The following is a 12631-nucleotide window of genomic DNA, read 5'->3' as shown; positions in this document are numbered from 1 at the left end:
GCATTCTGATCAAATTCTGCAGTGACCACCGAAAACGGAGGACTTAACTCTCCAGCGTTATAAAACCAGCCGATAAAAACAAGGGCATGAACTTGCATGCACACCGACACACCACCACTCCTGAACCCCCTCCTCTCTCCTCTTCAGACGCGGCTAAATCAAACTCAGACACGCCGCGCTCCCTCTCGCTCATTGGCCAGATGCTCGCCCCACTCTGTGTGGCTGATTCGTTGTTGCTAAGCAGTAGGGAGCCAGCAACACAGGCAGGATAATCTGGTCCTAGTGCCCCCCTCTTTTTCCTCCCCCACCCAATGCTGCAGTACTGCAGGGTCCTGCTCTACTTGTGATCTGTAAACAGATCCTGGAACTCGAGCACTTCGCTGTTCGGACCGGCCAGAACCTTACCGTTCAGCACCAGCACACTTCCCGTGCATATTTGCTCTGCGAAGTTTCTGCACCACTGCTCATGCCGTCAGGACAGCACATCCGCACTTAGGCTTGGCTCAGGAAACTGGGAATCAGTAAACCAAGAAATCCCCAAGTTGCTGTTTTCCTCAATGGCAGAAGGACATCCCAGGACAGTAAGCCAGCCCCAGATAAGAATGCAGACCGGGACAGCAAGAGCTTCTGCACTGCACAGTGGTACTTAGCCAGGTTTCTCAACGCAAGACAACAGGAAAAAAAGTTTGAAATCTCCAAGGAAAAAACTGAATAACACTTAGTTGCTTCACAACACAGAAGAAGAGAAGTTTTTAATGAGTTTTCAAAATAAGAGCCTGAAGAACGGCAAAAAGCAGGTTCCTGCAGGCAGGAGAAGAGAAAAAGCCAACTCCTTTCCCCTGGCGCGCCCTGCACGACAATGTCCAGTTACTTCTGTTCAAGAGCTTTCTTCTTGCATCCATCACGTTACGTGGCTCAAAAGGAAAACTTAACATCTAACAGTGCTACAATTCCCCCCAAATAATCCCGGAGTTCTGGAGAAGAGCACTGAAGCACGAGCGCCCGTCACACCCCACCTGTGCCCACCAGAGCACCACCATCAGGGGCCTGGCTGCTATTAATAAACCTGACAACTTTCCCCGGTTACAGAACCAGACAGCGAAAAACAAAACAAGGACATGAACTCTTTCTCTCTCCCCCTCCTCCCCTCAGACGCGGCTAACTCAAATTCTACACACTCCCTTCCTCTAGTCTAATTGGCCAACTACTTGCCCAACTCCATCTGGCTGATTCGCTGTTGCTAAGCAGTAGGCAGAGGGAGCCAGACGGGGAGCAGGGTCCCAGTGCCAGGCAGCCCTGCAGAGGCCGAGGTGTTGCTGACTTGCAGGGGAGGGATGCTAGGCAGCGCAGGCTCGGCACCACAAGCGCCCAGCCCGCCTCGCCCCTCCAGCCACCAGGCACAGCTGCTGGTGACGATCTGGGAACCTCGCAGAGCATCACCACAAGCCATTTAATCCCACTGAGAAACCACCTACCGAAACCAAGAGAACTGCAGGAGGGCGAACGTCCAGAGAATAGTTTTATTAAACTACAACATCATTTGCTTCAATGTTAGTCTGCCACTGATGATATCTTCGTGACAGTCTCGGCACACATTCTACTCCCATCTAAGTGACATAACTAACTTTGTCTTTAAGAGACAGCTACCTAAAGCCAACACCGCTGTGTGGATGAAAAACCTGAAGCGCTTGGCTCCGAGTTTTCAGTGTTTTACAGTGCTAAAACCAGCCTTCACATCTGCAGAAGCTCTCAAACATCACCTGTCTGACATCCGAGCATACAGGAGCGCGACCTGGAGAAACCACAGCAGAGGACTCCTGGAGATGGACGACCCTCTAGCTGAGGCTACCACCAAACTAAATGAGCTCCCTCTTGTAGCAAAAAAATAGATTCAAAGTTTTGGGGAAAAACCCGCAGTAGCAGATTTCAATACAATCCCATTATACACAGCAAATAAACAGCCTGAACAGAGAAGAACCTGAGGCGAGGCAGGCAACTCATACAACGTTGTAACAAGACCTTGCTTTTACAAATTGTTAAATCTGTGGACTTTTTTTTTTTTTTTTAAAGGAGAAAGCTTAGTCACAAGAATTGGTGGTGTACCTGCCACACTCCGGGTAAAACCTATTCTGCGAAGTCCAACACTTTAAAAAAAGATGTAGTGAGATCAACACATAACACTTGAAAAAGACAAGCTTATTAAAATGAGCCACCTGCCAGGGAAGACATCAAGAAAGCAAGTACTCAAAGATTTGTTTTCCTAATTTGAGGGTCAGGACTGACAACAACAAACAGTGCTAATGAGAATCTGAAGACATTCCCGCCTGTTTTACTTGGTTCCTCTGCACTCGGTGCTACATGATGGAGTAAATGTGTTAACACTACAAGTGCTAAGCATTCCATTGTCCATGAAATACATTTTTAAATGCATGTCAGTCATATAACATGCAAAAGTGTTTAAGTTTTACTGTTCACTGGCCTCTAAAGGAACAATATTCATGCTGTACAGCCGCAACAATACAGAACAGCTCCATAAACGAATGAGAAAAAAAAACTACAGGAAAGTGCATTTCAAACCAAGAATAGGAAGAAATTGTTTACACAGGCTTGTGGAAGTCTAGAAGCTGCCTAGCCAGGTTCCTGAAGCCGATACCGCATCTGCTTTCAAGAATCAGCTGGGTGAGAGTCTTGGATCAATTAGCCATCAATCTGCCTCCTTTTGACTGCAAGCTTTGTTAGTAACAGAGTTAGTCTCTTGCCAAACTTCAAACCCCAACCTTGTGCCCTTTCCCACTCTGCATGAACTTCCACAGAACTCTACCGTCCGCTGTCTACTGCACCTCTGACTTCAGATTTCATCTGAACAGCGCAAAGGAGTCAAAGGATTGCTCGGAGCAAGTCGCCCTGCTCCAGCAGAGCAGCGCTTCTTGAATCACACTGCAGACTCTGTAACTAGCCGTAACGGGACCAACGAGCTGCCACCCTCTCCGAGGACTTGCCTCATCTGTGCCACCGAGCAGCTACATGCATCTCCAGTTGGATGTGGCTTCCTGGGATGAACAGCTGCACATTAATTTTATGGTAAATCCATCGAGAAGAAATGACATTGTGAAGAGAACACGTTTATACAGCAGGCATTTGCAAGAGTCACCTGTGTAATTGCCACCTGAAACTGGAACCCATGTTCACCACGCTCCTCCCCTCCATCCTCACAGGGGGATGCGGCACCCCATGTGTCCAGTACTCCCAACACCGCTGACGGCCGCCTGACCAGCCGGGTACCGCCGTGCTGCCAGCTCTGCTCTCTGGCCACGCGCAGGCCCAGATCAGCCGCGCAGAGTCCTCACAATCAACGCGACACCTTCTTCACAAGATCTCAGCTTTGTAAACGGCAATTCATGTTTTTGAAAGTCAGTCTGATGACAAAGAATTTTCCATTCTCAAAAACACAAAGCCCTTTAATAAACACTTACTAAGCATTTGTCTTGCAGCTGAGACACTGTGACTAAATTTCAGCAATGTCTCCAAGCAATCTGCACCTACAGTACAGTGGCTACTCCTGCGCCTGCTGGGATACCTGAACCCCGCACAAGGATACTAGATGGAGAAAGTCAGTGTGCGGACAAGGCTGAATCTCTGCACAGAGCACCAAGAACTAACATAAGATTCCCAAGATCCTCCTTGTAAGTCCTTATCATCAGATCACCACAGGCTGTCTAAAGACCTGGGCAGTTCTTGTACCTTGGCCCATCTTAATCAGTACAGTAGTTAGTCATTACCCAAACAATGAGATCAGGGGTCAATGGAGGGCAGCACGAATGTCCTCCTGCAGTCTGGCACAGTCCCCTCTCACTGGAGCCTCTGTAATTAATACGGGATCACTCCCACGCGGCTGGCTGATGCACACACTGCTGCCCCCTTTGACCCCAGACTGCAGCCCAGAGAGAACAAACGACCCTGAGCAAGTCGGCCCTTTAGGGGAAAAGAGGCCCGGGACACTAGAGATAAAGCGTCAGGCTTTTCACAGGCTGCCCATCAAAGAAATGGAGAAACCTCCTGAATTTCTAACCCCACTTATATTCCACTTTTCTCTGGTTGCCATTGTATGTCATCAAGACAAAGTGTACAAATGTGCCCCACCAACTCTGTGCATTACAGTGCAGTGACAGCAGGTGCTCACAGAAGAGAACTTGGTAGGGAGAGAAGATTTTCCATCTACATCAGCCCAATAACCGTGTGAACACCCAAATGCGTAGCTATATACTTTCTGCACTCCAGCACTGGCTCCGTGCTGTCAGACACTGCATGGGAAGAAGCCACTGTCACGGGCAACTTCAAGCTCAGTAAACGCAGTGTGGATTGAAAGGGATTACTCTTCACTCTACTGCACAGCAGCTCTCGAAACCTCAAGAGCTCAGTTTATTAACTTCACACTAACTGCCACCACTTCACAGTGAAGAGGGATTCACATCTGAAACAGCCTCACATCTTGAGGCGCAAGAACATAACCATCATCTGGATTAATGCCAGAACGCTCATCAGGCTACAGGCCAGCATATTCCAGCTGATACAGAGCCCACTGTACACACAAACAGTGCTCAACACAGTATAAACACAAAGCTTTTGCCTCAGTTTCAGCACCAAAAATTACCAAGAAAAATATTGTATGTGATTCTGCATGTTACAGTGCCGTTGTCAATGCAGAGTAAATGAGAATAGGGACTGTCAGGATTCCATCCTGGAACAGAGAAAAGCTGCCCATACACAGATTCATGATGGTTTAATGCCCATTGAGAAAGAAGTTTGCACTTGGAATTAACCATTACAGCACATGGTGCTATAACAGTAGAGGGTCAAAAAAGTTATTCTCTGAAGGCAAAACCGTGAGGAGGTGTTTATGGATTCTGATATATCCAGACTCAGAACTTTTTCTGTGGAGTTTGCATGTTCTCCCTTATCCAAATGCAATTCCTTTAGGTTGCTCCCAACATCCAAAGGCACCATGTAGGGTAACTGGCATCTGTGAGCTTGTGTGTTACAGATGTGTGTCCAGGGTATAGTCCTACTGTACACCTCTTGTTGTTCAGGGCTGGCTCCAGATCACCTCGACCCTCTCAGATGAGGACAGAATGGATTTCTGTACATAGGCCACCTCGATTCCTGACCATCACTCAAGGTCCATTGCAGAGGACCATCTGCAAATTCGAGCTCAGGCCTCGCAAGAAGGAGCTTTAATGTTAAGTGAAAACACACCTAGAAATAAAACTGACCTCTATATATAAAGCCTGAAGATTACACACTATGCAAGTAGTTTGTAGTGTGTATTGTTTGACTCCAGCATGCCAGATGAATTGACAGTGGCTGCGGTGCTCTGTAGGACACGACTGGCCTTCTGCACAAGCCACAGCAGTTCAGAGCACTGGATCAAGGCTAACGAAACAGCTCACGTTGCTCCAAACCCTGAGCCATACCCCTCATGTAATTACTACCCACTCCAAGCTTGGCTTCCCCCTTTCCTTCACTGAACACAGCCACCGGTGGATCGTCAGCTTCTCTCCTGTTGCCTTCTTTCGATGCCCCAGTGACACAATGGCATCTGCAGCTTTCAGATCAACTGTGAGGTTTAAAACGGAGTACCAGCCACCAACAAACAGCTTTGAACAAAAGCCCTGGATCCAAACATACACCTGTGTGCAACTAACCAATCCCATCAGGACAGAGGCAGCCATAACCAATCACAGGAACAGTGCCCAGGAGGACACCAGTGCCCTGTGAAGGGCCCATGGTGTCACTCCAACACTAGCTATGGGAAGGGATGGGATGGGATGGGACGGCTGTGTTGCCTCAATCAAATTGCCAAAGAAGGGTCAGCGAGTCACATCACCCAAAAGCTCCTGCAACTTAGCTAGCCTTAAATGCTGTTATCATTTACTCCAGTTATTTAGGAAAACAGAGAAATGCTGAAAAACAAAAAATGCTATGCCAACCACAGCTCTAAAACCATGGGTCTTATACTGTATATTAATGGAAGAGTGAAACACCCTAGTGTCCTTCTCTCCACGCACTGTCCAACAGAGGGAGAAGTCATTACCAACTTCCACGACATTCCTTGTCCTTTGAACATCCTTCATCACTCTGCACAACAGCTTGTGCTCCATGCCTTTTTCATGTTGTGGTAAAGGTCGGCTTATACAGCTTCGGTACCACTGAGAAACATGTTCTGGTCATGCCGGTCCCGTTACAAGAAGTCACCTCACAAATGGGCAAGGATACAAGGTGACCAAGTTGCTGTAAAATATTCCCAATATCTCTGGTCCTGCAGTTAGGCTAGCGGCTAACTGCACTGTGTTCAGATAGGAGGCCAAGAACAAACACCAGCACAATACAGTGCCTGCTCAGATAGCACAAGACCAATAGTCTGCAGGGGTCACCTTGTCCAGCACCGGCCAGCGGGCGTTCCTTCAGCTCAGCTCGGTGCACCAAAAGCAACTTTCTCAGCAGGAGCTGCAGCACAGGTGTCTATCAAGAGTACATGTACCACCATGCGTGGAACAGGCCGAGATTCCTTTTACTCCTGTCCAGATCCAAAGTCTTCTAAAGGATCCCATCCAAATGGGGACAGAAGTGATTGTGCTTCTGCTCTGTCCCAGAACCGTCCCAGCTTACAGCTTACAGTCTTCCAAAGCCACCGCGAGGGAGCAGCAGCAGGTGAACCTGCTGAAGAGAGTTCTGTTCCAGCCTCCGGCTCCTCTGTACAGCACGCAGGCTCTTTCCCAAAAGCAGCCTTCAGGGGATTCTTTCTAGATGCTTGTGTGAGAGCAAAGGATGGGGAATGAGCCTGTGCTTGAGAAGGCAGATCTGTGGCTTTAATACACAGTATACTGGCCCTCTATGGCTAGTACTGCCCTCTAAAGAGCAGTTTTACAGCACATCCTAGTCCTGTTAAATGACAAGTACAGAAAGCAGCAGTAGTCACTCAGAGGGCCCAGGGTAATGTCTGCAAAGACCTCCAACGAAAACTAAGAAATCTAATCTCTTCACATCTCTGGAACTTGGAGACTCGTGCCCGAAAGGTATAAAACAAAACTAGAATTCTTGTTGAATTTTGTAAAACTTCTCAAGGGCCCTTTATTTCGATCATTTAAATATGAAAAGAAGTATAAAGATACAAAAGGCATTTCATGTAAAGTATTTGAAAAGAATATGCTGACCCAGACCAGGTTTTAAAAATGACTTCTTGACTTTGTTTATGTTATACCCCATTACTGTCAAAATGTGAGACATCAAGACAAACTGCATTTGTTGAATTTTTTTTTATCTCAAAACAGATGATGTTCGGGGACAATTTTTGAACCACATTTACACAAGAACGGTTACAAATGTGAGGAGGTCATTCAGCCCATTAGCCTGACTGGTAGTTAACAGACCCAGGGATCTCATCCAGCTCTTTTTGGAAAGAGACAGTATATCAGCGTCAAAATGACTGAGTAACGTGTTCCATACCCCCACAAACCTTTGAGTAAAGATGCAACTACTGTTGACAGTTTTAAATGCACTTCCACATAGTTTTAACATGTGCTTCCAACTTAAATCTGTTAGGAAATAAATGTTACAAGACACACCGTTTTAGTGCCAGCAGTTATGATACAGCTGTCTAACTAGCATCACAAAGCCAGCTGGCGTGAAAAAAGTCCAGAAAGTTGTTTATTCTTAGGAAGGACCGTGGCAAATTAGAGTCAATCCCAGAAGCACAAGGCACTTTCTCACGCACTCAGACAGCTCAGAGATGAAATTAACACAGGCAGGCTGTCTGTGGACAGCAGGAGGAAACCTGAGCACCCAGAGAAAACGTGTGAACATGGAAGGAAAATGCATACTGAACACAGAAGGCACCCCAGCCTGGAATCAAACCCCGAACCCAAGATCTGAAAGGCAGCGGCCGTAACCTCCACACACCCATGCCACTTCCAAAGAAAACATAAGAAGTAAAACTGCAAGCAAGTGCCCAACAAACATTGCCCTTCAGGTGTGCAAATCACACACCTTCCACTTGCAGTCAGGTTTGCACTGTCAGCAGTTTGATTCCTCCTGCACAAGTAAGACAGTCTACGAAACCCCGCCTTCACTGCCTTGTCTCTGTCCAAACACTGAACGTCACCGGACGTCAGGGAAAGTAAACAGTGAATGAAAGCAGATCGACACGCAAGATGTGGGCACATGAGAGCAGTCCGCCTCCTCTCTCTCTTTCGTGCTCCAGCCAAGAGGGAGGCTCCTGAGATTCTGGTGCCATGGTGTCACATGCCCACAGAGCGTGGAAATCCCCATTCTCTGCCCTGTCAGCCATCAGCAAGGCTCCTCACCACACACACAGGTCCAACAGCTCCACACTGTTCATACTGTGTATTCCGCCAGCACACTCGCACCTCCCTCCTCTCCAGGGCTCCACACTAAGGGCCATGGGGAATCTGAAGTGCAGAAGAACAAGATGCAACAATCCTTTATAACCGAGTCTACGTTCTGCTTTGGCAGGGCTGAAGAGAAGGGTTTGCCTTGAGAGAAAGGCCCAGGACTGTTTCTCTAAGCAGCCCCGATCAGCTGGCTTTAGACAGGACACAGGTAAGCTGGGGCAAACGTCTGCTTGCTACAACCAGTATGCGTCACAGAATGGGGAGATTCAAACCCACACTATCTTCTCTGCATGATCCACGGAGAGTCCAAAGAAACAGAAGAAATGATGCACAGGATTCAACCCTTAAAATCTCTAGCCTGCACTACATAGGGTGTAACCTGCATGACCAAGTGGAAACCTACAATGCCAGTTTACATGTATTCTTTAATGGAAGCAAATTAATCATAATTTTCTAAGAACAATGTACTGAAAAACAATCTGAACAATTAAATCCCAATCCCCCATGTATAGCCAAAACAAGGATTTGCACTATGACTAAGCTTGTGTTTGCTGTATCCATAACTGACTGAATTCTCTTGCCAGGACTGGCAGGAACTCCAAATACACTGAAACCTAATCACACCTGTTTCTTTCCTAACTGTTAAGATTATTGCTTTATTTTGAATTGCTCAACACTCTGGCAAGTTTCATAAAAAGCACACCAATTTTAAATTACGTACCATACTCGCCTATGAAATCAAAAGACGCCGTGATGGAGACACCACTAATTAAATAAGTTCAAGCAAACATTAACGGGGCCAATTCTGCTAAAAAGCATTGGAACTCAACGAACGAGGAGAACACCTACTGTACTACAAGGGGGGGGAGAATGACGGGCAACAGAGTGCACTAAAACAAAGTATCTGAGAACTACACAAATCTGCCCTGCGGGAAGACTGTAGTGATTTAATTCATCATCTGTACTCAGCGCTCCTCACTACCATCAACAATGCGCTCAGTATGGGATCTCTGCCTTCTTCCAAATTCACAGGAGAGCAGTGCCTGCTGAAGATCTCACCGACAGCTCTCCATGCACGACTCACTGCAGCCTTGGGGTGCCAACATGGAGTCCTGCCAGGAAGTCTCCCTGTTAATGGCGCCGCAAGGCAGCTCTAGAACCACCGCATCGCCAGGCTGGAGAGAGCTGAGCTGAGCACAGCACCGCCGCATCGCCAGGCTGGAGAGAGCTGAGCTGAGCACAGCACCACCGCATCGCCAGGCTGGAGAGAGCTGAGCTGAGCACAGCACCACCGCATCGCCAGGCTGGAGAGAGCTGAGCTGAGCACAGCACCACCGCATCGCCAGGCTGGAGAGAGCTGAGCTGAGCACAGCACCACCGCATCGCCAGACTGGAGAGAGCTGAGCACAGCACAGAGGTTTTAGAGCCACCACATCACAATAACAGGCAGCTGCCCTGACTAAACACTGTCTTTAGTTTTAGAGGAGCCCTTTATTAGACAGTAAAACAATTCCATTCGATTTTAACTTAACAACCAACTTGTGGAAACTGCTCCCAATATGGAGGCTGGAGGAATAAGCCTGCCTCACACAACTGGTTAACTGGCAGCCCCACAGGAGGTAATGAACTGGAATCGAGTCCCATCCATCGCCAACTACAACACAAAAAACCTGCGGATCAGGAGACGGGCGTTTCACCCGATACCATTCCCAGCTCTTCGCTGTTCCGACTCTCAGCACATGCCTCTGCAGCTCTAGCCTGAAGCTCCCCACAGTGCACTCACCACTGCCTTGCTCTCTGCCATGAATACTAGCCTTGCTCATCCCTGCAGCACAGCCGGTTTCCTTGGCATTTGCTGTGAAATCCCACAGGAGACGCACATGCCGGGATGCCGTAACGTTAGTTACGCCAAGTGTTAACAGGATATTCGATTCTCACCATCTCATTTTTCTCTTAAAGCCTTGCAGTTCTTCAGTTTCTCTTCCAACAATAGCTTTTTCAAGAAGGATCCTACGGCCTTGTTTTACGGAGACAGGAGTTTGTACTTGCCTTGCGAGACATGAAAAGTGGTTTCTCCCTCCCGAGTTCGTGAAGTTTCAGGGGAAAGTGAAGAGACGGGGCTGGTTTGGAGTCTTTTTGTCCTTATACAGTATACAACCCGCTATTTATGAAGCATTCCGCGTCGTCTTCTTTTCACAGTCACGAAAAGTCACTTTCCTAAGTTCATGTTTCATAAGGGTTTATCGAGAATGGTTTTCCCCCTTCAGGTTCAGCGTGCTAGCAATGCAGCAGAGCCCTGCCCCGGGACGTGCTGCTCTCGGGGTTAACCGCCTCTGGTGTCCAGATGTTTAACACGAGCAAGACGGAACTCTCGCAGCCCGCATCCTCGCAGCCCGCGGCTCTTTACGCAAAACAAAGGGCGAATTTCTCGGTGAGGTGTGGAAGGGAGGAAGTGAAAACTGTCATCTAGCCGATATGTGCGCTGTAAAAAAAACACGACACCCTGTGCTCTGCTGCAAACAGCCTTTTAACCCGGGAAGCTCGACACTAACACGCACCGGGGCCCGCAGAGCCTGCCGCACACCGCAAGGGCAACAAGCTCCCTGCGGGCAAAAAATGTAAAAGCACGGCAGAAAGAAAACGGCGCCTTGTAACTTTTGTACTTGTTGAAGTACAAAAAGATAGTTAATAATATATAACCCGCAAACAAACTTTTCGACCGGGAGGAGACTTTTGGTCAAATGGTGACCTGTTCGGATTCAACACCTGTCTGTGTCCTGGCGGTGATGGGGGGGTAGAGACGAGCCCAGTCACTACTGCAGGAACTCCAGCTCCTTCGCAGAGGACGTTTGTCAAAAATGAAAGTGATGCGTGAGGAGGGGAGGTTAATAACCGAGACAACAGTTTCCTCACACGTAGCACGACCATATCGCCAGTGAACTGCATCTGCACTTCTGTAAAACGCGAAGTTGTCGCTCGACTGTGCCCGCCCAAGGGACGCCCGACGGAGACTAACGCGTGGCAGGGGCGAGGGGACACCCGGACCGGCTGTGCGACGCCGGGAGACCCGCCGCCCCTCCGAGGGCGACACTCGGAGCTCAGATTCAACGGCACGTCCGTAACGACGAGAAGAGCTCGGTGTCCGCGACACACTCGCCTCCCTCGCGTGTGACACGGGGTGAAAAGTGCATTAGGGGGGTCACCCCCCAGCTGCACATCCTCCTACAAGCCGGGGCAGATCCGTCTGTGACTCCCGTGACTTCACAAAACAAAACAAGCGACAACGACCATGGGCTAGGGCGAGACGGATCTCCATGCAGCATGTAATAACTTTTTTTCGTACCTTTTCAGCTTGTCGTCTCCGCCAGTCTCCCCCGACGACTCGTCGCCCTCGCCGGCTCCCCCGGTCTCGTCGTCCTCCACGGTCACATCGCCGAGAGCCGAGGCAGCCCCGACGCTTTCCAGGCCCCGCTCCATTCCACCCGGACCATCTTCGGCCGCCTGCGGCCCCGCGGCGGCGGCGGTGTCGGTGTCCGGCTGGCCCCCGACAGGACCGTGTGCCCGGAGCAGCAGCAAGAGCAGCAGGAGGGAAAGGCTCACGTTTGCAAGCTGAGACCCCTTTTCCATTTGTAGGAGTGGTACATTAGTGAAGGGAAAATGAGCGATCGGGCACAGGGACGGAAAAAGACACCACGATATCAAAGTTGAAATTATTTACAGTACTAAAGGCAAGTTCTTCCTCTCCCTCCCACCTCCTTCCTTAACGTAAACATGAACAGCCACTAGAGCCCCATATTATTCCCTTTATACTTGACGGCGAGACTGCCCTAGCAACGCTCAGCCCACCCTGTCTCCACACACGCATTGGACGGAGATGCACGTTCGTTCCAGGTAAATACAGATTGCAGCACTCCTATCGGGCAGCATCTTTGTCAATCCCAGTCACCGATGTACTCATCTCCTCCCAGTTGGCGCAAGGAAATGTCACTCAAACAAGGACTCCAGCCGGCAGTTCAGCCCTCCAAACAATAGAGGTGATTGGTCCTCTGTCCTGTCAATATCACTCTATTGGTCGTGGACTTGACAGCCCAGCCTACTCGGATGGGAACAATGGGCGGTGTTGTCGGTAGAAACTGAGGGGCTGATTGGTTGGTTATGGACACGTTGCAGCCAATCGAGAGGAGAGTACCGTTTACCTCTGGCGGAGAGTGGTGCGTTTAGCC

At 48.9% G+C, this 12631-nt stretch overlaps 1 protein-coding gene across 4 annotated transcripts in view; it reads right to left on the bottom strand.

Moving 5' to 3' along the window:
• Window positions 1-12419, bottom strand: part of eif2ak3 (eukaryotic translation initiation factor 2-alpha kinase 3) — a 45202-nt gene extending 32783 nt beyond the window's left edge. The window contains exon 1 of one of the 4 annotated variants that reach the window (XM_006629568.3): window positions 11752-12419. In XM_006629568.3, the coding sequence (XP_006629631.2) occupies window positions 11752-12035 (284 nt within the window). In that variant the 5' untranslated portion in view covers window positions 12036-12419. Of the gene's footprint in view, window positions 1-405; window positions 1049-10346; window positions 10370-11157; window positions 11698-11751 lie in introns of those variants that run through there. The other 3 variants (XM_015344632.2, XM_069189053.1, XM_015344633.2) reach the window with 3 other exon arrangements.
• Between the last annotated feature and the right edge of the window lie 212 nt (window positions 12420-12631).

This window comes from Lepisosteus oculatus, chromosome 1 (genome assembly GCF_040954835.1).
Source record: "Lepisosteus oculatus isolate fLepOcu1 chromosome 1, fLepOcu1.hap2, whole genome shotgun sequence".
Classification (NCBI taxonomy): Eukaryota; Metazoa; Chordata; class Actinopteri; order Semionotiformes; family Lepisosteidae; genus Lepisosteus; species Lepisosteus oculatus.
The sequence above is the reverse complement of the archived record's forward strand: the minus strand, read 5'-3'. Positions and strand labels throughout refer to the sequence as shown.